This window comes from Prinia subflava, chromosome 9, assembly GCF_021018805.1.
Source record: "Prinia subflava isolate CZ2003 ecotype Zambia chromosome 9, Cam_Psub_1.2, whole genome shotgun sequence".
NCBI lineage: Eukaryota > Metazoa > Chordata > Aves > Passeriformes > Cisticolidae > Prinia > Prinia subflava.
In genome coordinates, this window is record NC_086255.1 from 24,830,945 (window position 1) to 24,857,974 (window position 27,030).

The following is a 27,030-nucleotide window of genomic DNA, read 5'->3' on the forward strand; positions in this document are numbered from 1 at the left end:
GACATAAGGCTAGTTCATGGGGAGTGCCAAAGCACATTTGCTTTTGTAGTGACAGATTTGCAGGGTTTCAGAGACCTCAACCAAATGTTAATTTTACCTTTCCCTTTTTACGTGGTCAGCTCCCTCCTGCACCATTCAGTTCCAGGTTCTGCTGTTCTCCATTTGATGCTGACACAGCAGGACTTGAAAAATTAAGATACTGCATGCTGCTTTCTCTTAAAAAATGAAAAATATAGACACAAACTACAAGAAATTGATTAGGTCCGTGGAGTTCACTGTCTGGAAAACATGATTGCCACATTTTTTTACTGTGTTTTTTTCTTAATCCCTTTCTTGAAGGAGAGAGATGCATTACAGCCCTCTCTTCCCCTGTAATGTGTAGGTTATAGCACAAGATTTTTATGTAAATTGCATGGCTAAAGTAGATTTTATGGCTGTGTCATAAAATGCAAATGCTGTTCTCCTGGCTCAGCAATAATCAGCATTGCCAGTGAGATGTTCAGTTCAGGGAATGGAAGACGCACATGCTCAGAGGAAAATGGATGAAGAGATTTGCAGCCCTCAGCCAATAAAGGACTTCCCCTTTCTTAAAAAAATGGAAATTGTTTTTCTGTACCTGTTCTTCTCCTTCCTCCCCTTCCCCAGCAGATGGATTCCAGTGGCAGCGTTGAGGGTGCTTAGGCAGAAAGATGCTACACCAGAGGTGGGACAGGGTGTGTCCAGCCCCAGAGGATGCCATTTAAGATTAAAGGAAACACCAAGCTTAAATTTTAAACAACTCTGGGCTTCTTGCAGAGACTGCTACTAATCTGAGCATCAAGTTGTGTGGCAATTATTGTAAGGTAATGACTGCCAACAAAGAACTCCCTCTCTTCTCTGACTCTGTTGGTTGGAGCTGCAAAGCTCATCACTTTACAAAATACAAGCTGCTCCCAGAAATAGCAAGAGTTGTTAGAGTAGGTTTGGTGTTTCTTCAAGGTTGTTTTGGAACTCATAGATTTGCTTAATTTTCTGAGCAATCAGGAAAGATCATGATAATTCCTTTGTGATAATTCCATCTATGTATTTGGAATATTTGTGAAACATGAACTGCAATGACAATCCTTGTCTAATAGGTTAAAAATTAATGGCAAAATTTATGCTATTTGTTTCTACTTCTGTTGGATATTGGCTTACATGAGATGGGATGTTTGTTTATCTTCCTTACTTCTCTATTGCATTTCCAGTTTTTTTTTATTTTGGGATTGCTGCAACCCCAAAAAAGTCTATGACAAGGAAGTTGATCAGATTTTCTGCTGTGATTAGATGATAACACTTCCACATGTGAATTTTTATCTTGTTAAAGAAAAAGATATTTCTGACACAGATTCATTCCATTTAGTTACCGTCCTCAAATATTTTTGGTGAATAATCTTCAGGCAATGGGCTGTTTGTGAAGTGTCATTTCATCTTTTTGCTCTTGCTGCTTTTCTTGTGTGGTTGCTCATTGAACATCACAGCATTTTCCTGAATATTTGTTTGTGTTCTGTCTGGTGTCTTGTATCTCCATCCCGAGCTACTTCTGCAGCTGAATGCTGTTCAGAAATGGTGCTACTCATCATGCTCAAATCCACATCATCCATGATGAAGGGTTTGTTCTTTGCACTGTGGTAGCTTCTGATCAGGATTTAATTTCTGGTCTGTGAAGTCAGGCAAAATAACGTAAGAATGATGACATATGAGTAAAACAGTGAAACTGCCTGCCCCGAAGCCTTTGCAAAGGTGAGTCTTTTTCAATTAGTGCCAAAATGTGGAGCCACAGCTCTAATATAATTTAATAGAAGTGGAGAAACAAAAGCCAACCCCCTCAGGGTCTCCCCTTTCTACACCTGATTAAGTAAAATAGAGAAACATAACAAAATCTTACTTACTCTAGGTTTTTTCTTGCCAAATTCTATTTCTTCAAAACTAACAGTAATAATAAAGGCATTTTGTTTTAGGAGACAAAATCTGTACATGAGTGATCCTGAATTGCTGAGTAGCATATGGACTACACTCATAACAGATGATGGGTTCTGAAATCCTATTTCAGCTGAAGGCATCCTTCCAGCATCTTTGGCATCAGGTTTCCACGTGAGAATGTTTTCACTGGAATTTTGGTTTATATCAGTTTGATTTTCCACCTAAATTAGGGCAATAGCATTTTGTGTTCCTCAAAAGAAGGACATATGAATATGTGCATTAGCAGGATGTATTTCAATATGAGGCCATGGAAGTCATATAAGACTTTGATAGCTCCTTATCTATAAAGCAGGTTTCTCATGAGGAAACATAGGCCTGCTCTTTGTCTTCCTTCTTGTGTAAAAATCAAGCAGTGGGACGTGGCTCAGCCTGCAGATGTGATCTGTGTTTTGTTGTGCCTCTGAGTGGCCACACTTGGCTTTGTCTCACAAAGTGGCCCCGTCCCACAGTGTGCCCTCCTCAGAGGAGCTGAGCCCCTGCCCAGTGAAAACAGGGTCCCAAACCCAGAGGGTTTGCTTTTTGGTGTGTTGGGCTTTGGTTTGGGTTGGAATGTTACATAATTCAGTGGCTTTTGGCCCTAGTGCTGAAATATTATTTTTGCTGATTTTGATAAAACTGTTACATAGTAAAGAGCTACAATCTCCTGGAAGAGCAGCATTGTCACTTTCTCCAGTCATCAAATGGAAAATGAATTAACATCAGGGCTTGCATAGTCTGCATGAATTGCAGAGAACTTAGTCTTGTTTAATTCATATTAATTTAGTTATAAAGTGATAACAAGCTTCTTGTGGCTTTTGTAATATCCGCTTCTAATTTTAGAAGCATTTTAGTCAATTTGCTGCATGATAGTATTTGTCAACACCAGGTAACTATGACCCCTGACATGCCTTACTCTGTTGAGACTGGTTAGCAGGCTAGACTGAGAAATAATATGCAAACTCCTCTCTTATCAGGAGAGATCAGTTCCCAAAGTGACATGGATATTGTTGGTGTAGGTGATACCTTTAACCATGACATCACTTTAAACCCCTGGGCAACGCTCACGCCCTTGGGAGTGGATTGCTGCTGAAAGGAGCTGCTTGACCTGAAACTCTGAGCCTCTCTATGTTGAATTTGCTTCTGCTCAAGGGAGCAAAGCTGCTGGGTTCAGTCAAGAATCCCTTATTTTTACTGCCTTGCAGTCAGGAGCACTCAAGTGACTCTTACTTTTTTTCTCCCAGCCTTTTCATTTTATGGGGTTTTTTTTGTTTTGTGGTTTTTTTTCCCTAGCCTGTTCTGTTCATTTTTCTTACATTCACTTGACACCTGTCCCTACCTTTGCAGGATGAGATAAGCAAAGAACTCTGTCCCTGTCAAGACAAGGAGCAGAATATGCCTGCACAAAAAGGACCAGAGCAGGAATCAAACCTCTCCTGGGCAGGCAGGCGTGGGAGAGCTCCTTTGCTGCAGTTTGCTTTCTGAAGTGCCATCAGTGGGGTTTTGTCACTGTAGTGGGTATAACTGGAAGCAGGTTTCTCTCTCTCTCTTTTGTTTTTCCTTATTTTTATTTTTTTGGAGTCATCATGCTGCAGCAAATTTTGCGTGACATGTATATTGACCCTGAGCTCCTGGCAGAGCTGAACGAAGAGCAAAAGCAGATCCTGTTCTACAAGATGAGAGAAGAGCAGCTGAGGCGCTGGAGGGAGAGGGAAGAAAGGGCCCGGATGGAGGAGGCTGTGCTGAGAAGGACAGCAAGGCGCAACCAGAGTAAGATGTGTGACCTCCTTCTGTACTTCAGAGCTGGGATGGGGGCTGGCAACCGGCTGGGGTACAGCAGGCATCTGGAAGAGATTGCAGGGATGAGTGCCAGCTGTCCCCATGGGCAAAATGACCTCCTGGGACAACAAAAGCACCATGTCCCTGCTCCTTGTGTCTCCAGGCTGGTCCTTTCCTTTGGGAGTGTGTCAGTGGTGGAGTAGGGAATTGTTTTGAGGTGCCTGTTTCAGTCAGGAGTCACTGCTGATGTTTTCTCAGTGGTAACTGACCCATCATGACCAAGTTTCTCCTCTACCCCTAAGGCTTTTTTTTTTTCACCTGCCATCCTCATCCCTCAGTGTAGGACTGTAGGTCAGGCAAAAGCCTGTGCTGCTGCAGTTTCTTGACTTAGCAGTAATATTTCCATCTGGCTGGAGGAGGAAATATTTTGTGAATTTGAGCTTGTTATGAAAGGCTCTTTGTGAATAAATGTAATACCAAAACAGCCGTACCATACAAGACTAAATTTCCAACTGTGTTAGAAATAGTCTCCAAGAGATTATGTTTAGGCAATAGGATAATAGTGTGGCAAGCCAACAACCAAACCAAAGAGAAGAAACCAGAAATGTGTTTGCATGCAGTGTGTAGTTAAAATATGGAGCTCCTCCCAGAGGCTGCCATGAATGCTGAGTGTGTGTTGACTTGAAAAGTGAATAGGAGACTGATGGAAGAAACATCAGAAAATAACTTCTCCAAATGTCTTTTCCAAATGACTGGCCTTGGGTCCAAGTGGTTTCCAATAAACAGGAATACTTTATTCCTTGCTCTTTTCTCTGAGTAAGTGGCTTTCCAGCTCTTCCCCCCATTCATAGGCTGAAGCTGTAAGGCTGGTGTAAGATAGAAAACATTTTCATCTTGAAAAGTTTAACTACAGTGATTCCTCACTCAACAAGGAGATGTCACAGAGATGTGTCTAACACTCATTTCCCTGCCAAAGATCTTATCCTATCTTCAAATCTATTAAAGCTTGACTATTCAAAATCTCTAAAAACTTGGTAGCTGACTTTGAGAAAGCTCTTTAATGGTTTTGGGACTGCAATCAGCATTTCAAGTGTTGCTTATTTGAACCTATGGTAGGTACACCTCAATACAGGGACATTGTTGGATTCAGTTGTCAGAATTGAAATATCTAGAGCTTCTGAACCTTACAAAGTGCCCTTTAGACAGTTATCAATTCAAAGACTATTATTAGAAATGTGCTTCAAAGCAAAACTATTTTCCAAGACTCACTTCAAGCACAGACCTATATGAAGTGATTGGACTAAGTTACAATGGTAGCCTTAAAAGGAGGGGGGAATGTCCAGAACACCCTAGTCAGCCATAGCAGGAGTTTAAAATGTCCCCTCACAGATGGCAAAGTGGATGTTGGAAAACCTCATCCTGTTTATTTTTTTTTTATGTTAGTGCTCTCACTGTGAATGGCCCTCTGAGAGGGATGGCATCAGAACAGCTTCTCTCATACAGCACAAAAGCCTTGTTCATTTTGATTGATTTGTAGCTGAGAAAAAAATTAAAAATGCAGTTCAGCTCCACATACCAAAACATCATCATATCATTGAGATAAACTGTATCATGCTCATTCTTTGAGGAAGACAGATACAGAAAACTCTAACTGCAAAAATATTTATCTGATGAATTGTCACAGTGTTGACACCTGCATTTCCATATATAAATTATACATTAAACCTGTTCAGCTCCCTACTACAGGAGATCATTTTCTGGGTAATTAATTTTGATTTATAAGGAATAGGAGAAAGGAGAGCAGCAGAGTACCCTATAGATTATATTCACTCTGACAAAGGTAGTCACAAACACACATCGAGTTAAATTTCACAAAAAACCATTCCCATTTTGCCTTCTTAAATTGCCAATTAAAGGCATTGCTTAGGTTTGACTTTTGCCCACTGTTAAGAGATTTCTACTTTCTTCAGAACTGTAGTTAAGAACTATTGGAAACAGATTTGCAAGTCAGGTGTCTGGTTCTGCTGGAAATACTTTTTTACTTTCATGAACTGGTGTGCACCAGTTACAAAATATAACAGAAAATACAACTTCTTTCAGGTGTGCTGGTCATTAACTGTACAGACACTTGTAACTGATTTCTATTGCACAGTTCTACAATGTGATGATAAATGGTCTCAGTGAAGATGGTTTCTTGTTTAAAACAGAAAAGATAAAAGAGCCAACTGCAAATTGTGGGTATAAAATAGTAATTACTGTGCAATAGTCTTGCCTATAGACTCAAGGGGTCAGAGTAGACAACAATAATATTTTTCTATCTTAAAATATTTTTTTCCTAGAAGACAATTGACATCATCATTTTTTGTGATGCTTGATTTTGAAGCTGCTTAATTTTTAGTTGTCCTCTATATAAAAGTGAACTTCCAGATTTTCCTCCCCTGCTACACAATGTAGAAAAGAGAGTGGTTTTATTTCTGTTTTAAATTAGTGGCTACCAAGAAATGCAAAGCTACCACAATTACACATTCTTTATTCCCTTGAAACTGGGGGATTTGAGGTTTTTCATCTGTGGGTTTTGTTTTTGACTCTGCTGCATGACACTTTTTATGTTCATGCTGTTTTCTTTAGGCCAGGAGTTACTCTAAGTTTATGGAGATCTTTATAGCCTGAAAGAGTAGAATAGATGTGAGAGTTCAATATCTCTAATGCTGAGTTTCTGAAAGTTTGTAGTTGACAGGCAAACGTGGATGTTGTTTGTGAATGCAACATAGTGTTTTTATAAAATAATTTTATACTGCTTTAACTGGAATTATCTTTATAGCACTGTCTTTCCAGTTCTTCTCTTTTCCTCAAAGTTTGAGTAGCCACATATGAAACCTTTCTCCCCACCTCTTTGGTATGGGATACAGTGAGACCGAACAAAAGCTGTTAATGTCAATGGACACGTCTCTAAATAAAAGTGCTCTGAAAATGCCTCCTGCCTGCTCTGGAGTTCTGTGCCCCAGCTGCTGCAACTCCCCATGGATTCAAGAGCTTAGCTACGGTGAGGTGTGTGCACCCAGCAGCACAGCAAAAGGCTTGGAGGTTTCAAAACAAAGCAGGGATTGTGAGTGTTGGTTTCCTATGGTGACCTGAAGATGAAGTGTTCTTGTGTTTTAAGTGTGCTGTCCTATGGAAACCACAAGTGCAGAGCTGGGGGCAAAAAGATTGGCAGATGCAGGTCAGAAAGGCTTTGTGCCACAGTTAAAATTGTCAACAAGCTTAGGGAATGCTCATTAACATGATCATTGCTTAATTGTTTAGAAACTAACTACCAAAGGCCCCAAATCTGCACTGATTTTTAAAGCAGTGCCACTGAGTGCAGGTTGTCCATAAATGTCCTGTTCAGTACTACGAAATTTGCTGTTCAGAAAACAAACAAGTCCAAACCATGAAATAAGATATAAGTTGTTGAGAGTTTTCAGCAAGCCTAAGAGTGTACCCATCTGTCTAGTCTTCTTAATTTCTAAAGAAAATAATATTAGTCACCTGCAGGAAATGCTAAATGGTGCCTGCTTCTGTATTTGGATTGTTTGGTTCCATGTGTCTTGAGAAAAGGTTAAAATTGAAATTAGTATCAGAATGAGTCAATATTGAAGGAATTCTTTCACTTTGAGGGTGAATGAAATGTGTTCAGATTATTCAACAGTTTTAATTTCTTTGCCATTTAAAAACACAGATTGATGTCTAAAGGGAAGCAATGTATAATATCACTTCAGAATGAAGTATTTCTTTTAGGAGATACTGAATAAATTGACCTCAATTTTTTTGCTATTTGTACCTTGCCTAAAATTATTAGTAGAATTTGAACATCATGTGGGTCCTCCCAAAAAGACAGTGTTTAGGGAGCTTATTCAAGGTAAAGGAAATCTTTTGTAACTTTAATTAAATAACGACTGCTGGCCAGTGCTGGAATAGCATCACAGGTGAGCTGATTTCTTGGAGGTCTATCTTCAGTTCACTGACAAATTGCTCCTAGGCAGATGTTTCTGGAACATACCATCTTCATTGTAATAAAACAGTTTGTTTGTTCTTACTGTGCTAAAATCACTGAGAGAAGTATCCTCAAAATTTCAAGGTCCTTGTGGGATTTTCTGAGAATTGACTGACAGGCAGCTTTTCAATTTGCAAAGAAACATATTTGTGTGATTAGGCAGGAGCCCTTTAGCCACTGCAGCTGAGCTGGGAGGAAGCAGAAGACCCTGCCAATTTGGGTTTCGACACTGATGCAGTATCCAGAACTGTCAGCATTCCCAAAATGAGATCTCAAAAACTATTGAGCATTAGGTAGCTGAAGGACAGTCATGTGGGAGGGGAGATAATGCTGCTCTGCTGCTGTTACTTCAATAGCATTTCTGCTGTTATTTATATTTATTCATTGTGAACTGCAGCTCTCGGTGCTTAGACAGGAGCTATTTGTAAACTCTCTTATTTACCTGTCCTTAACAAGAGTAGCTGGGAGAAAATTGGGTAAGCTAATCACAGCATGGCTAGGAAATAATTTATCTATCTAAATGACATTTGTGTTAGAAAATCATTAGAGAATAGATGATGCTGTTTGGAAGCAAGTATTTCAAATATCCCAAGTGGATGGCTGGAGAATACATCAATGTCAGAGGAAGGCCAGTGAGTGGGCAGGTGTTCCAGTGGGTGGACATGCAGTGACATTTTTTCTGACTTTGAACTTGGAAATGTATTCCTTATTTATGCTCAGGCCTCTGCAGGCCCTGGTAATACTTAGCTAAGATTTTATCTCCTGTGGAGACAAGCTCCTGTCACTGTTCAGTGTCTCTTTGTCTGTATCACTGGATATGGGTCTAAGCAGAGACATCAGACCTCAGTATTCCTGAAATTTCTGGCATTACGTGGCGTTGAATCCTGTAGAGTCCTGTCCTTTGTTTCCAGTTCAGATACGGATGGAAAAGTGACAAGAGAGCATGAGCCAGAACATTAAAACAAGCTTTGTTAGGGGCCTGAGCCACCTAATTTGAAGTCATTGGCTAAGTTTTAATGTAACACACACCATGTGGAGAAGCTGGAGACATGCTGCAGCTTTGTTAGAGCTCTGTACCTTGGGCCAGAGCTGAGCTGCTCAGGGCCCGTGCCTGGAGTGTCTGAGTGCTGAGGCAGGGTCAGAGAGCAGCTTCTGAACTCAGTTCTCTGCACTTGGGGCTAAGAGACCTCCAGCTGCTGGGTGACCTAGGTATGCACCAGAGGGAACAAATCCAGAGGGGCTCCTCTCACTCCTGTGATCAGCCATAAGTCTGCTTTTTGATTTTACCTCTTGTCCTGCAGCTGACTCCTCTGCTTTGCAGAAAAGTGACAGCAGGACATTGCTGCCTACCTGGGCCCCTCTCCTGCACATGTGCAGCCCTCAGTGCTCCTGTCCCTGGTTCACCTGGCATCAGGCACTCTTTGAGAGGCTGCTGGGCCAGTGGAGCTGGGCACGGAGGGCACTGCTGTGCTCCTCTGCCTGTCTGCACACAGCAGTGCTGTGCCCTGGTGGTGGTGTGAGGCTGTGACTGTCTGCAGGCTCATGAATACTTGAGATGGAAAGAGGGCAGGACTGTGGCCAAGGAGAGAATGGATTTGCCCAAGCTAATCCAATATTTTCTTGCTGATTTTGCCATTTTTTAACATAAATGATTAAACCATTCAAGGACAAAGGAAGCAGGTTTTGAGAGCAGGATTTGGAAGGTACAGGAAAACTCAGTATGTTCAAGTCAGCGGTGGATTTAACCAGACTCTGATGGCAATTCAATAACCTTTAGTCCACTCCTTTGCTGTGGTGCTAAAAAGCCTCACTACAAGGTGTAATTCTCCCTGCTTGTGTGTGTGCCTGACAAAAGGAGTCAGTGCAAACCTGCCACACTGCATTAATCAGGAGAGCCTGGTGCACAAAATGAGCCACATTTCCCTGTTCATTCTGTCACCCAGAACCCTCAGCCTCCTGCTTTGGGTTTCCAGCAGACCCTGAAGCAGCCATGCAGACTTCGTTTTATTTTATTCTATTCTCAAAGGGAAAACCTGGAAGCTTTGTGGTAGGCCTGTGTGAGAAACCAAGCCCTATATATAGCTTTTTACACTTTGCAAGATTCAGTTTGGATAAGAATCAGAAAAGATGGTGCTATGTTCTTGATGTTTTTTAATGAAGAAAATATCTCAAATGAGTGATACTGATGGGAATGATTTTAAAACCTTCCATTTCCTCTGATGTTTACCTATGTTTTTATGCTGTTTACAGTGAAAGGGTCAGCCATTAAAGTGGACAGAGAAGAGGCTGCCTCTAGATTATACAAAGAGTTAGAATAATGTCTTTATGAATGAGTTTTGAAATGTTATCACCTGGTTGAAATTGGGCCAAATACTAAATTGTTACATGTAGCAGTGTGCCTTGGCCAGGGAGCCACAAAATTATTTGGCACATACTGGATAGATGCCACTTAAATAGCCATTTTATTTCTGTGTTTCTTTTTTCTTCTTCTTTTTGCTTTCTAACATGCAAACCTCTGTGTATACGTTGCATACATACATACCATGTCCTAATGCAAACCCACTTACCTTTGAGTGTTGTGTGCAGTTATCCCTGCTACATTTGTTAATTACCAGAGTCTTATCTGAGTAACTGCTTCCTCCCTTAATATTTGCTCTCTTCAGTCACTCTTCCTTTATTTGATCCTGCAGGGGTTTATTGCAGCATAATTATTTCCATGGAAACAGGCTGTAATTCCATAAACAGAAGATTGAGTTTGTTATATGATCAGGAAGCAGCTGGAGAGCCATAAAAGGCTGATTTTTCAGCAATGCTGAAATCCTGCAACCCTTATTGATATATTAATGCAATCAGCTGAATTTCTTTCTCCCTTTGCAAATCCTCCCCTAAACAGAAAGGCACATAACATAGTGTTGAAATTCTAAGGTGTGTAAATTGAAATGTTAGGGGCAGAATTTTTCCCATTCTTCTTAAGAATTGAAATGAAAGGGGTTTTTGAATGTGTTTTGGGAAAAAAGGGAATCTATGCTCTCATGACTATTAGCAGGGCAGAGTACAAATTAATTGCAGATCTTCAGTTTATTGTGGGATGATGTTATTTTCATTACTTTCCTCATTACCATCTAGTTATTCTCTGTGTATCTTAATGGATTTACAGCAGTTAATGTTTTGAGAAGTGCATTCTGTCCTTTCAATAGTCTCTCCAAAACATTTACAGTAATTTCCTAGGTTTTCTCCTTAGAAAGAAGTGAAAATCTGTGTGTTTGTAAAAAAAAAAAAAAAGATAATTCAATGCTTATATTGGCTAAGCTCAAGGAATTGAGAACAGCCTCAAGCTCACATCCTCATTTTCATCCTAATCAATGCGCTTCTAACACATGTCCTCTAGCTAATGAAACTCTGAATGGAACCTCATCTACCCTGCAGACTAACAAAGTTCAAGCCTCTACTTTAAAGAAGCCATAAAAATAATTTGCTTGGAAAGTCAAGAAATCTCAAGTAAAGGGCACTGTGTTTGGACCAGAGTACACCAGATACTTGAATTGCAGAAGAACAGAAAACCACAGTCCTACAAACACAGCAAACTCCACGAGCTATGGTTCAGTTCTCCATGGCAAAAGTAGATCAGGCTGATCGGCTTTTAATGCACATGCAGCCTACTTCAAATGCAGAATAAATTTCATGAGGATTTTTTTTTTCTAGCCCAGAGAGAGAAAAGAATAGAGATGTTTTCTGTAGAGAATCAAAAGATACTTGTGTGACTACACAGCTTCCCAGCGGGTGATGGAGGACAGTCAATTGCTGTTGTAGAGATCTGTGGCTTCCATGCAGGGGAATTATGGTGGGAAGCCCAGAGAAACAAGGCTGTTCATGGAAATAGCAGATTCTTTAGTACAACATTCAGCAGAATTTGAATGCTGTCCCGTGGTTCTGAGATTATAAATCAGAGATCATATAATTTTCTGAGTTTACAGCCTGTGGAATTCCCTACGATGGAAAGGCAGGAGCGTGCTTGGTGCTCTCTGTTATTTTGCTGGACTAAGGCAGACTGGGTGCTGGCACAGCTGGGAATCCTGACACCATCCCAGGCCTCTAGCTCCTTGGAATAGCTCCATGTAAACACTGGGGATGGATCACAAATGGGAATTGCTGGGGATGCTCTGCCTGTTGAAGCAATGGTGGCCAAGCTTTGAGAAAGGAAGCTGACTCAGCAGTATTCTGTTTGCTCTAATGCCCATTATTTCCAAAGCACTTTCATTTGTAGATGTAAAAAAGGAGCCCAAGAGCCCTAAACCCAGCGAGTGGCTCAGCCCCTGTGTTCCAGCTGGCAGAGGCAGTGTGAGGCCCAGCTCTCCTTGCCATGGCTGTGTTTGTTCCAAGCCTCAGACACAACGTGGAGGGCTGAGCTGATGGGGCTGGAAGGCAGTGCAGCCCGAGCTCTGCACACAGCTGGGTTCCTCCTGTCCCCAGCAGCTGTGGGGCTTCTCTCTGTCCCCAGGTATGCAGGCAGGGCTGGTGGCAGTGCTTGGCCATGGCAGGGATGAGGTGACAATGCCCTGGTGGCCCTGGGGCAGCACAGAGAGCAGCCTGTGGTGCCCCATGGCTCAGCTCCTGGTGGCACTGCAGCACTCTGTGATGGGATCACGAGTGCTGCTGGCACAGCCTCGTAATAATCCTTGTAGTGAGAGCTTGAGTCTCCTATTGCTCTCTAGGGCCTTGTTTTACACTTTTGTTGCTGTTATAGAATTGACTGTGCAAACAACAGACAAAAAGAAAACATGATTTGGTCTTATTTTTGATTGTGTGTGTTTATATGTATAAACTTGAGTTGCTGTTGGTTCTGGCTTTAGGTCTCCAAGAAAGTTTTCACTGTGATCCCTTTGTGCTGCGAATTTTAGAGACCTGATTTTGCATTTTGTGACCTGGCTTTTGTCTGCAGTAAGGAGCCAGAAGCCACTTTTCTGGTCTCCAAGCAGTATGGGTGTAGGTTGAGCTCCAGGTGAGATACTGATTCATGCACGACCTTCAGGTAAAAAGAACTTCAAAAGTTTGTTGTCTTCTTCTGGTGCTGCAAAGTTATTTTAGGTGAAAAATGGCAGAATATTAAAGCTGATATATCATTGATCTGAAGGGCAGGGATGGGGAAGACCTAGTAAATTATTCAGTAAGTTTTCCTGATAAAGCAGTGCTTGTTCCTAAAATATTTCCATTTCTACTCTCCAGTCCAGACTAACTCTGATGTCCACTGCTTCCTAAGGGTTATAATTTGCAGCCTGCCACAGTCTCTCCAAGAAGAAAAAAATACTTTTTTGTGGTCAAGGCACAAGACCAGGGCTCAAGGGATTTAATTTTTGTTTCCTGGCTCTGCATTAGGCTTTGTGACTGGGCTCAGAAGTCTGCTGCTGAGCAGGAAACATGAGGTTCTCTTGCCTCCCTCTCATCTATATTTCAAATTTGTTTAGTCAGGACCTGTCTTTTCCTTTTACAGTTAGTTGAATTTTTCTTTTTTTGTGTATTTCTCTTTCATTTGGAAATAAAGTGTATTAAAAAAACCTTATTTTGAAAGACTTATAATTTAAAAATTATAAATTATAAAAAAATGTAATACTTGAGAGGCACTTTAAAGCAGGAATTATTTTGTTATAATCACCCCTCAGTAGTGGTAATTCTCTGCTTGCAAAGCAGACAACACTAGTTTCCTACAAGTGTTAGGGAAAACAATTTTCTGGGCTTTTTTGATCTTGCCATAGGTTCTGTAGTTTAAAATATCGTTAGCCTAGAAGAACTGACCCTCTCACTGTGAATGTGGTTCTGAAGGCTGCAGATGCGTTTTGTATGGCAGAAATTGTTTTCACAGTGCCAGATTTTCTTCCTGAGGTGCTTTTTTTTTTCTGCACACTCCTTTTTGGTGTTATTTTGTGCTGAGAAACTACTGAGTTTTATGATCAGATTGTGAAGCCCAGCTGCAGCTTTGTGGGAGCAGAGGTTTAAGGGAAGGTTTGCATCGGAGTGATTTCTTGAAGTAAATTCAATGGTTTGATGTGAAAAAGCCTTCTTTTCTTGTAGAGAAAACAATCTGAATTAAGGCAGGTGTTCAAGTTGAATTGTTTTAAAATTGTTTATATGGGTGTCTATTTCTTTAATGCTGAAGGTTAAAATTGCCAGATTTTTTTAATACACAAATCTTTCAGCCTGAATTTTATTTGAATATATACTTTATGCATACACAGTAGAGTTCTGTACTGTGTGTAGTGCTGAACCAACAATATATTATACTGATGATTTCAAAGGAGTTTATACATCTACTGCCTAGAGCTTTATTAAAAAGATCCATTGTTTTAAAAGAAGAGAACAATTTCTCAAGACAGGTCTACAAGTCAGCTATTTGTTTTATCAGGCTGGGTTGCAATGGTAAGTTGTGCCTTTGAGAAACATATTAATAAACTTTTAGCACAGAAAACCTTGAGAAAAGCAAAGATAAAATTTGTCTGCTTACTTGAAAAGTTTTTTTTTTTTCCTGGTTCCCTCTGATAAGCTCATAAATGAACAGAAATAGGAAATTGTCTCAGAACTGGAGTAGTATTTTTTATCCACCAGTTCTGGTACAGGTCAATTAATACAAGGTGTGTTGTTTGCAATGTTTTCTTTGAAGTACTAAATAAAGGAGAGCAACTAGAATATTCAAATTCCTCACAAGAAAGAAGAACATGCTGTGCTTTTAAAACAAAAACTGCCTTTGGTCCTCCTGGGAAATTCCATACTTCTCAAGATACTTTACCATGAAATGCAGTAGGTGAAAACCTTGCAGGCAAGTAGTGAGATGGCCAGTTAGGTCTCAGCAGATGGGGATTCTAATGCTGCATCCAAAATACACAACATAAATGTTGTGTTGACAGGAACACAGAAATGTACAGAATAAGAACCACAATGAAACACATTCACATTTATAACCTGAGACATAATCTGATAGACTGTGAAAGAGCAAATGCTTTTGAGAGTTATTGAAGGAAAACACTATTAGCTTAAATTTCCACCTCTCTTTGATGTTAGTACCGTTAAGGCCAATGCTGGGGATTCGTATAAATTACATTTTCCAATTTGACACAGAATATTAGCTTTCATGGCGAGATCCGATCCCCTCGCTGCCTTCAGTCTGGATTGTCAACACTTGTGAGTGTGGGCTGGCACTGACACTGCTGCTGTCAACAGCCCCACTCCACTTCCTCCTGCAGATTTCTGCCTTCAGCCTGGCATGTCAGAAACACTTTATTGATTGTGCATTGGGAAACTTAATCCGGTTAAATGGATATGTCCTCACACAGAACAAGTGGTGGCTGAAGGTGAGAGTAGCTAAGCTGATGCTTGTAGAGAGAGATGGAGGAAAAGTGGAGGCAAAGCCTGCCTGTTCAAATAGGACAGGTTTATCTTAAATCTTATGGGAACACTGGAGAAAAACTACTTAGGAAAATGGGGCCCTGTCCATTTCTTTCTGTTTTCAAATGAGACAAGGATCTTTTTAGAAGATATGTTGTGATGCAGAATTTTCTCATATCAATGTTTGGGTGAGAGGATGCAATCTAGGGGACTGAAATATACAGGGGATGATGCAAACTGCTGACTCTTTCTGGTCTTGTAGTCAGAACTCTTTAAAATAGATCCACTGTCCATCTTGGCAGTCATCTTTGTGGCAGAATCTCCTTTTGTGGAGGACAGTTTCACCAAATTTGCAAGAAATAAAACATAAAAATTGATGCATAAGAGGTGTTTCTACAAATTCCTTATTATTATTCCTTATTATTCTAAACTGCTTACAGTATTTGACAGTTGTATCTATAAATGCAGAAGGAAGAGACCAAACCACACTAAGTCAGGTGGTGTAAATAACTATTAAAATGTGTTCAGGTAGGATCTAATCTAGTGCCCTTTGTAGTCCTGTAGCTGGTTCTTGTACTTGATGGTTCACCAAATGCAGTCTGTTTTGTCAAGAGCTCTCAGGCATTCTTTGGTGTTGTTAAAATCACTCTGTCAACACAGTAACCATAGATTTTTGTGTGGTTTGTGTCACGGAAACTGAACCAGAAATTTAATCCCTTTCAATTGCCTATGTGAACAGAATAGGCTCTGCAGCACTGAGTGGTGTGCTCTGAGTATGCAAAGTCCCTGAAACTCCTGCCTCACCAGTGGGAGCAGGAAATTCCTGGATTCTTTGAAGGTGTTCCCATGAAGTCTCTCTACCTGTTCAACACTCAACGTTCTCTGTGCACAGAGCATTTTTAGTCACGTAATGTACCAATGTGACACAATGTTAGTGGTTTTGCCCCATCTCTTCTTTCACTCTCTTCATTCATTCCTTGCTGAGTGAAGCAAGGAAATATAGCCATTAAAAAGGGATTATAATACTGGAATTCTGGGAAATGCATGCCTGAATTAATAGTTTTTATTTTTGTGGGACAGTGAGTCTTTAAAGATTGGGTAATCCGCAGGATAAAAACCTTTTTATTTTTTTTGCCCCAGCATTTGACCAGATTTGGTCAAATCTGAAGATTTCATCGGACCTCCCAGCAACGTTTTCTTCCGAGCAGTAAATTGCAAGCCTAACGTTTTCTAAGTTGAAGGTTTCCCATCCTTTCTCGTTGGTTTGTGCGGGGCTGGAGGCAGTGCTGAGGTTTTGGTCTGCTCTTGGCTGTTGCAGGTAACGGCAAGCGCGTGCAGTGGCTGCGGGGCCAGGACGGCGAGGTGTGGGTCTGGGTGATGGGAGAAGCCCCGGGGGACAAACCCTACGAGCAGATCTCAGAGGAGCTGATAGCAGAGCGGGCCAGGCTGCAGGCACAGAAGGAGGCAGAAGAGCTATGGTGAGGATTTAAGAGTTCAGGGTCCACTTGGCATAACGGCAGGCATGACCTTGTATAGGGGAGGCAGGTAATGGTGGGTAAAACTGGTGAGTATGCTCTGTGAACCTTTGCTTTCGCTTGTTTTGTCAGGTTCTCAGCGTGTTAAAAATGTAGTTTTGTTTTTATTGGATATTGAAAGCCAAAAACCCTTGTTTGCAAAAAAAGCGATGCCAACTTTTCTCTCTTGGGAATTTAGCTAAGCCGTTTACCGGCCTGTAAATAAAGAAAAATGAAGCAGTCTGGTTTTGAGATGATTAAATTAGATATGTTCGTTATATCGCAGTTCTGAGCCCACAATGGGGGTTTGGTATACAAAATGCTTTTTGAAATTGGTTTTATTTGCATTTTGCTTGTATTAATTCTTGTTCCAGCAGTTCAAAAACTCATTATACAAAGTGCCATGCAGGGTCCTTCCAGCTTTGGGGGAGATAGAAAAGTGTTTTGATGCTTGATACTGTTAGGAATTAGGTCACCTGCCTCACACACTTCCCTTTCTAGTGCAGCACTGAAAAGTGACTGCTTAAATATCAGGTTATTCTATGTTATCGTTTTCTATATGAGATTATTCTTGCTTTGAATGCTTGCATATTTAAGCAGAGATTGAAACCTTCAACCTGTGCTCTGAATTCCTTTTACATTGTCAGTGCTAATAAACACTCTAGCATAAGAATTTGAGATACATTTGTACTAGTATTTGAAAGGCAATAAATTCCCAACCATGCTTCTATAGACTAATAGAAAAATATAAGGTATGACTTAAAGACATCCAAGAAGTCCTTGTCTAACTTAGAAGTGCTATTTAAATTAGTAATTTCTCAAAATTTTTAAATTGTCTGCTTTCTGGATGGTTTCTTCAAATATGGTTTGTGGTAGGTCTCTTGTTAAATACATTTTAATTCTTTACTTGCATCTTTCCATGAAGTTTTATGCTAATTATTTATTGCAACCAGTGAGTAAGTATTGATCATCGATTGAATAAAATTAGTGCATTAAATTTTTATTCTCACATCCTTTTCTGAAGGAGACAAAAGGAAGCTGAAATAACAAAGAAATTCCGTGATGCTATGGCTCAAGAAAAAGCCAGAATAGTGGCAGAAAAATGGAAAATAGAAATGGAGGATCGGAAAGCAGCCAAACTGGAGGAAGAAAAAATTCAGGAGGAGCTGAAGGTTTGCATAGAGCAATTTAGGTTTTCTTAATTGTGTTTTGGTATTGATTCACAGTTCTTGTCACCTTCAGTGCATGCTTATTAATAAGCTTTAAAATCCAGAGTTGTAATTTTTCCTTCTGGAATATACAGATAGCTCCATGGTGTTCAGCAGAACAGCTGGGTGAGCGATGAGAAAAAATTACAGGTCTCATTCAGAAGTGCCAGAACAATCAAACTGGTTATTCAGCTCACACATTAACAGAATTGTTCAGTCAGCTGTGCTGGGTGAATCATCCTGGGGAAAATAATGTACAATTGGGGAAGATCTCATTTTAAGTTAGTTTGCTTGAATGTATTCTGTGTATTTTGGATGAGTTTGTTCACATAATGAACTTCAAAATTGTGTCACTACTTCCTTCAAAATAATAAGGGGTGGATCCTTCCCCTACTCAACATACGGAAAAAGTCCAGTTGGCTTTGCTGGGAGTTCATTTGCCTGATTTTTATTGACTTCATGATGAACTTTCTATGAGCTCAGTTGCAGTATTTTAATGCTTGTTGGAAATAATTTTTTTTCACATTTTCTAGTTGATAATAGCAATTTCAAAACTAAATAGGAAATGGCTCTGTTCACCCCTTTATATTACTTGATAAAAATAAAAACTTGTTTAAAAATGAGAAAGTAAAATACAATGGGTTCAGCGTACAGAGAAGTCATGAGAGCCCCCTGAGGCTGGGAGTGCACACGATTGCTGAGACTGAGTTTCCATGGAGAAAGCCTGTGGAAAATCTGACTCCGAGGATGCAGTCACTTCCATCCACACTCCTCTCCCCTGCTGACAGCTGGCTCTGTCCCTCCTTTTTTCCTGGTACTTAAGGTGATTTCCTGGTGATTTAAGGTGTGGAAAGCTGAGATAGACTTTTCCCATGTCCCTCTGTGATGGGAGGAATGCTGAAAACTCAGTGTTAAGTGTCTGTGGTTTGATTGCAAACAGCAAATTTCTTGTCACTCTGCAGACTGTGGGCCTGGGATTTGAGGTGGTTGGGGAGCACAAAGCCAGGGTGGTTCCTGCAGAGGAGGCTGCACAGAGTTGCTGATTTACCTCTGCACAATTAATTTGAATTCACAGGAGAAAATGGGGCCTTTGAAATTTGATGTCAATGAGTAATGAAAGTATACCTTTCAAGTGCTTTATTAATGTATGAATAATGAGCAGAGCAACTAATTAAACACTTTCCTCTGCTCTCTGGGAAGTAAAGCCCTCTTGAACAAAGGCTGACAGAGTGTTCACTTATACCTCTGTGGCTGATTTACAGGACACTTGATGGGAAAATGTCCACAAGCTCACTGTTACTGTTCTGTTTCAAAGAGAATTTTCAAAGTGCAGAGTGAGCAACTTCTGAGACTTTCCATGGCCAGTATTCATAGCTTTAAGGAAAGCTAGTTGTTCATACAATTAAAAGGAATGGCACCAGATTCTGCTCATTTCCAAGCTGATGGAAAGGTAATGTCACAGTGATCTCTGTTTCCAGTGTTTCCCAGGACAAGAGCAGGTGTCCTCCATCCAGCTGTGTGCCTGGTAGGAGCAAGGAACATTGCTGGAAGTGGGATGAGATTATGGTTCAGTTTCTGCTTTGAGTTTCAAATACTTAACTTCGGCCAGGATTTCTTTATCTCTCTTCCTAAAGTTGCCAACATATTTATTCTATGAAGCAAGTGGCAATCCTTTCTTTCTCCATGGTTTCTCTTAAATCAAGCATCTGAAGACAGAATTTGCAAAAATTTAGATAAATGGACCAAAGTTTTCAAAAGAAGGCCCAGCAGAAAAGAAATCTTTGATTCAAAGAATTAGTTTGGGAACATGATATGATGCAAGTGATTGTTTTTTAAAATGCCCTTTATCGAGTTCTCCCAACATTTCCTGTATTAATCCAACAACAGAGTCTAATTCCACTTCCAGCATTGGCTCTTCAATTAGGTCTATAATTTGAGATCTGTCTGGAGAGACTTGTACTGACAGGGTTCCACCAGCAGAGATCCAAATGCAGGATTCATTCCTGGTACTTGCACACCACTCCTTTGCTACTCAGAAAAGCAGCTTGTCTGTTACTTGCTCTTGAAAGATCAGATCTTGTACCTTGTGCATGGTATCTAGACAGGAAAAGAAAATTGTTTCTGGCATCCACATCCAATTGCAAGAAGGGAATACAGCTAAGGTACAGGGAAAAAGATGAATGAATGAATCTACTGATGTATCACAGGAGTAATAAAATGAAGAGTGTGGAATTTTGTGCAGATGTGTTCTAGGCAAGCTCACTTCAACAACTTTAAAATATTTAATGCACTGCTAATCGTCCTTCTGTGATGATGACCAGACCATGTTTAAAGAGGTCTCCAGACTGAGGTAGGGAAAGTTCAGGCTCTGCTGATGCTTCATCCTCTTGAAGCAGTTTGTCTTGGGAAATTGAAACTGTCTCCTTTCTGCTGGCATGTTTAATTTCTAACCATACGTGTCACTAACACTCCTTTTTAAGATGCTTTTATTCCTCTTGACCTATCACAGGACATTAGGGCTGTCTGCACTAGATAAATGATATCTTACATATCAAAGTGAGTGATGATCCCTATTTCCTTTTCCAACACTATTTGAAAAGTATTGCTTTCCTTGGTGTTTCTTAAGCAGAATTGTCTTTAATTTATGATGCTAGAATATAAATGTTGACTACTCTATTTTTGCAGTTTAAGGACAGCTATTCTTTTATGCACCTATTGCAAAGGACAAATAAGAAAGCTAATTACTATCATTAATCTTTTTGCTAATTCACAAAGGTTATGAGATCATAGGCATAATTTTCTATGGTTATCAGTAGCTGTCATTAAGATTCTGAGCAATGTGCAGAGCTAAGGCAAATTAAAGATACGAGTGTCATCCAGCCAGGGGTGGGTATCCTTCAACTACATTTAGAAATAAAAGAGATCTTCTCTCAATTCAGTCTTCATGTGGTCTACATAATGCAAGAGAATATTAATAGTAAAGTACTGTCCTTATGACAACATCAGATACCTGCCAAATTTAATAATATAAGCACAGTTGACAGCAGAGCTAAATTGCTTCTTAAAAATTCCCTGGGAGATGAAATGTGTCTCATCAAAGAAGACGGGTTGAGAATCAACCTTCAGAGAACAGAACAATTAGTGCTTCTGTTCAGGAAATATCTAATTAACCTTATGCTCAATAGAAAGAATACATTTTCTATTGAGCTTGGATGAGTTTTCAACACATGTCTGAATGCTTTACTGTGCCCCCAAGTGCTGTGGACCTGCTTCTTCAGAAAATTGCTGCCAGATGTAGAGTTTAGGAATACAGTGAACTGTCACCATTGCCATTTGGAGTACTGTGGGCTTCTTATGATAGAGCAGTGAGCATTCTGTCTAGATCTGAAAAAAATCTCTTGTCTCCAAGTAAACGTCAAGCACTTGAGTGGGACTGTTATCTCCAAGTGCAAATAAGCTGTAAGTTCAGCTCTGTGCTTTGCTGTGCCAAGAAAACATTGAACCCTTTCCCAAGGACAGCATATTTACAATCCAGGAATATGACAACGGCTTCTTGCTGGGGTTCAGCACCCAATTCATTCTGAAAGTGCCTTAGTTGGGTTATTTCAATAATTCAATAATACTTCATTTTGTTTCCTTTTGGGTGACCACAGATCAGTAATTCTTTTTTTTCCTATGCTGTTGTCTCTTGAACAATGTTGGAAATGAGGCAGCTGTTAGTTCTGGTTGAGACCTGGGTCTTCAGGTTTTCTCTATCCTACTTGTAACTGATATTAATTTGAATGAGAAATCTCTTCCTCAGTGACATCAGTAATGATTATGCTTCCAAAGCCACTGTCTTCAATCTGGATTGCTGGTAAAAACTAGCAAAGCTCAGGTGTTTTCCATGGGTAAATGGGAAAACCTGAGCTACTAATGAGGGTAGCTTACACCTTAGGAATTCAAGCTGTGAAGAATCTCTAAGGTCCAGAGACAAACTTTAAGTAGATGGTCACTGGATCTATGGCAAATGACTCGAGCAGAGCCTGTTCCAGCAGGTGCAGTAAAAGTCAGATCTCTCCCAGCCAGGAAGGGTCCTTGGCTTTGTTTTCCAGCTCATGGAACGCAGGGTTTTTGTGAATTGAAGTTGGTACCTCCTTGAATGAGATGTGTGAATAGCACGTCCTGGGACACATCCACGGCAGAAATCTTGTAGCTTCTGCATAAAGCATGAGTGTGTTTCTTACATTTGTCTCTGTGCAAATACATGCACAGTGAAGTGCTGCAAAGTCTGTGTTCCTTTGGAGACAGTGGAAGTAGAGAAGAAAATAATGCTTCTGCAAACACTTGCTTTTCTGATGCAAGTGAGAGAATTTTCTCAGAAAAAGGCTGAGGAGGAGTTGGACATATTTCTGCTGTTATTCAGAGCTCTGCTGGCACCTGTCAGGTGGGTCTGGAGAGAAGCCTGATCTCTGAACTGGGCTGGCTGTGTCAGCCTTGCTGAGAGCAGCCTGCCCTGCAGCCGGGGGCCCTGGGCTTTCCAGATTTCCCTCCTCAGAGCAGGGAGTCCCCGAGGGCTCAGCTGTGTTCTGGGTGCCCTGAGGGTCTGCCCTGGCCCAGGAGTTCACTGCAGCTGCAGTGCAGCTGGCTGGCTGCAGCTTTCAGGCTGCCAAGGACACCTCCTGCCAGCCTGAAGCACTGAGAGAATCCCGGCAGTATTTGCTTCAGAGAGGGCTGTTGGAACAAGTACACCTTGTGGGTTTTGTCCTGAGCAGGTGGTGGTCATTCAGCTGCCCTGCATCCCATAAGGCTCCCCAGAAAAGAACCCAAGAGCTGTGGCAGTCAGAAGGCCAGTTTTCCTCTGTAAAAAAACCTCACTGCTCTATTTTGCCTTTTCCTCGGTGTATTTTTTAACTCTTTCTACAGCAAAAACTAAATGATGACCTCATCTCCTTTTGTCTGCCTTGGACTGAAACATTAGAACTTAACTATGGCTAATATTAAATATTATTTAGAGCTAGTAAAGCTATCAAACACAATGAGACACATATAGACAGAAACAAGCTTGTGGTAAATTCGCAACTGCCAGAGGATAGATAATATCATTTATCAGGTTCAAATTCTCCAGAGGGGTAAAGGCTGGAGAGGATTACTGCTGCCTGTTGAATTACCAGTGAGATTTGTTTCAGCAGCTTGGTATTTCTCAAAAATTTGTCACTCTGTACTGAATTGTCACTTTGCTAATTATTTTGGCAGAGCTGAAAGGGTCAGGCACAGAGTACAATCTCTGTCAGCTGTCAGGCAGAAGATGGTGTTTGCAGGTATTACAGCTCTTCACTCCCAGCTCTGATGTGCAGGATTGGATTCCTGGGGAGAAGCAGAAATATTGTTTGCTGTATTCTTCCAGTGGAGTAAATGTAGAAAGTTCCATTGTTCATTTTAAATACAAACAAACACTGTTTAGCCATACTTGACAAAAGGATGACTGTTCTTTCCTGTGTCATACCAGCAAGGATTGTTTCTTCTCACACACACCTCAAAAGAGTTGGGCTACATACCTGCACATCTATGCACTAATTTAATAAATAGAAGTTAAATCTCCTCTTTCTGTAAAAAGGAAAATTATATGAAATTTTGGTGAATTCAGAATCATGTGCTTTGTTAAGTTTTTGTTGTTGTCTCTTAAATCTCCTTCTCAGTTTAAAAGGTGGGATTTTCTTAGTTGGCATTGTTGCCTTCCATTAAGAACTCAAACTCTACCTGAATTCTAGGGGTTTTTTTGGGGGGGGTGGGCTTCTTGTTTGTTTTTCTTAGACTCTTTCATCTTTTTACTAGAAATGTTTCAACAACAGTTACATTTAAAAACAAGCCCAAACTTAGATCAAAAGTCTTGTGTGATTCAGAAAACAGCAGGGAGATTGATTTTTTTTTTTATCCCCTTCTCTATTTTAGGTTTACCTTGTGGTTTAAGATGTTGAAGAGAAAAATATTCTGATAACCCAGGATTGCTTCTATGTCTGTCCATCTTCCTGAAGGATAGACTGGATGTATTGAATTTTTTTAGGTAGTGAAGCTAAGTGAATAAATATTCTCCTCTTAAGAATAAAGAACAGTTGATCTCATATTTTTTCAAGAAGAGAATAGAGCCATTTACTCACAGCTAAAATATGCAATCCCTAATTCTACAAAGATATTAAAAAAGACAATTTTTTTCCTGAGGAAGCTGCTTGGCTTTGAAATGAGCATTGTCTAAAAGAATTGACTTTTCAAAAATCATGAACTGTCCACCCAGCTCATGTTTTTAGGAGCCAGGAAATAACAGTGGTAGGAGATGTTAGAAATAATCCAAGAGAGCAGCATTAGAATTGACTGAAGAACACACTAGGCTTTTCTTTCTCAGAAATAATGAGAGCAGCCTAATGTATTGTTCATATATCATATAACATAGATATATAGATAGAATATCTATAACATATGTATCTATATATTATATGTATCATATAACATATAGATATAGATAGACTCATATAACATTAAGGACTGGACCCTTAACCTTCACCCTAGAAATTTGATAAGATTAACATTTTCCAACAACCTACTTTGGGTTTCCCTTATAGTTTATGTCAGGTAACTAAGACAGTAATTCAGAGTGATTCTACTCAGGGATTTACAAATAAATCTTGCCTGTAAGTTTGTTACCCATACGGGTATGGGTTTGGTTCCATTATAAAATTAAATAAAAACTGTTTTTATTTGTGATTCAAGTTATTTCAATAATATCAATAACACTTAATGAAGTTCACTTTTGAGGTTTTTGTGGGCTTCAATTAAATTATATGATTTAAATCTGCTTCTTTACCACCTAAGGGATTTGGGAAAATTGATTGGAAAACAGATGCAGATTCCTAGTTCTGCATTAATTGGGCTCCTGTGTTATCGGTAATATTTTTTCTGCCACGTGCAGAAGAAATCTTTCTCAGATTTCCATCTCTTTTAAGACTTTCTTGGAATGGAACTTTTTTGGCATGTTGCTCTTAGCTATATTTTGCAAAGTGACTGTTGTGTGCTGAAGGATCTGCCTTTTCCTCCAGAATGCAGTGATCTTAATTTTTGGAAAATATTATTCCCTGTGTTGGCTATGATGACACATTGGGACAGTTACTAAAGCAAGCACAGCAGTAAATCAGTTTCTGACTCCTAAGGCTCTGAGGATGATGTGTGTAGTGCTCGAAGGCAGCAGTATCTTCAATGGGGGTACATGGATTTAAAGCAAGCTTTGCTTATGGGCTGGAGGATGGCACAGGCTTTGATGCCCCCTGATGAAATGGTTTCTGTATAGTTTTCAGATCCTAGAGGCTTACATATTGCTCACTCCTGTGGTACCTGTGGTCCCAAAATGTACCCTCCTCAGGAATTCCTAGAGGTGGGAAAATTCAGTGATGCCTGTTGTGAGAGGTGAGAGGCCCAAAGTTAGGAGAGACTGTGATTTGTCCAAGGTAATGCAGCTTCCCTGTGATAGGAAGCCACCAAAGCAGTGTCTCAACTTTTGGCACACTATTCCTCTTTAGTCACTTCTGGCTCACTTCATTCTCTCTAGAAAAGAGAAGAAGAGGAAAGGCAGAAAGGTGAGGAGCTGATCAGGCAGCAGGAGGAGATCCGGGCCAAGGAGCTGTACCTGAGCCTGAAGCAAGCTCAGCAGCACAGTCAGCACAGCGACGACGACCAGGAGTGGGAGGAACAGTGTGAGTAAAGCACCTTCACTCAGTGCACTCGTGTGTTTCTGGAAGCAGATAAAGGGACACTTGCAGAATGGAGAAGGTGTGGCCAAAAAAATCTCTTCTACCTAGAGCAGTACAAGGGGCTGTATTATTTTGGTGGAAATTGCCAGTTTAAAATTACAAACAGAAGTTTCAGATTTCTTTCTGAATCTGTGTCAATGGCTTATATAAAATTTTTTTGTGTACAATGACTGAGATCATTAAATTCTGTCTAATGTACTTAATTAACAATTTTGGCTTAGTAATAGTAACTCAGGGCACAGTTATTTTGACAGCTTGTCCTCAGCTATCTCTGAAGAGAGAAAATCTGTCTTCATCAGTATTTTAATTGCTTCCATATGGTAGTGGGGTGAAGCTATGATACCAATGCTGAAACTCACTTCATTCCAAAAGATTACAGTAAATCATCCTTAGATTGTTGTTCTAAAAAAAAAAACACCTGATGATGATCTCACTCTGTGGAAGTACTGCTCCTTTTTAGATAGCCTGAAGTTCTTTATGAATATCATAATTGTGATTAATATATTTTTTTTTTTGTGATTTTTAAAAGCTTATAAGGAACAAAACAACTATATTATTGTATAGATGTATACATTAATACTGTAGATAAGTAAAGGTCCACATTATGAGTATATCACAAAATATACAATTAGTTTATTTTATGGCTTTAGTCATCGCTTCATTAATTCCTGAGGACTAATTACTGCATTGCTATTACCTGGAATTGATCTGATAATGAATGATTCTGTACAAGATGAATTAAATCTATATGATGCACTGGTGCCATTTTCCAAGCTCATAACAGGGTATGTTAGTTTTGATCAATAAAACCTCGGTATATGACATTGTCAATAAAGTATTTTCTGGAGAATTATCTAAATCCAGGTGTACATGCTTATATGGAAAGAAAAACTAAGTTTCTGTATTTTGGGTCTGTGAGGTTAAAGCGAATTGGGGAAAAGTAGCCCTTCAGTTCTGCAGAAAAGCAGCATCAGCTGGCAGCCCAGCATAGAGCATAATGTTATGTACTTTAGGATTTCTTTGACACTACATAGGGAAAGAAAACATATTTCAACCATGTTGGTAAAAGAACACAATGAACCCAAGTTACCTTTACACTGAAATAAAATAAAATACTACAAACACTACTAAAGCCGGATATCGTTTTTGTACTACTGCATTAATGAGGTAATGACTGCATTAATGATATTTTAAACTGTTGCCTCTGCTTACTTGAGGAATGCTGTTTATGCAGGGAAAGACATCAAAAATGCAATAGAAGGGAGGGAGAACAGAAATAAGCTATGAAAGGTATTGACCATGAGTTCTGCAGTGTCATTTTTGGTCTGTTAAAGCACTTGTGACTGCATCACATGCTGGTGGGGATA

General features: G+C 40.0%; 1 protein-coding gene across 1 annotated transcript in view; it reads left to right on the forward strand.

Moving 5' to 3' along the window:
- The first annotated feature begins 2,573 nt into the window (after positions 1 to 2,573).
- Positions 2,574 to 27,030, forward strand: part of SH2D4B (SH2 domain containing 4B) — a 55,576-nt gene continuing 31,119 nt past the window's right edge. Inside the window, exons 1-4 of the mRNA XM_063405992.1 lie at positions 2,574 to 3,747; positions 16,482 to 16,641; positions 17,702 to 17,849; positions 25,462 to 25,606. Of these exons, the coding sequence (XP_063262062.1) occupies positions 3,564 to 3,747; positions 16,482 to 16,641; positions 17,702 to 17,849; positions 25,462 to 25,606 (637 nt within the window). The 5' untranslated portion in view covers positions 2,574 to 3,563. The remainder of the gene's footprint in view (positions 3,748 to 16,481; positions 16,642 to 17,701; positions 17,850 to 25,461; positions 25,607 to 27,030) is intronic.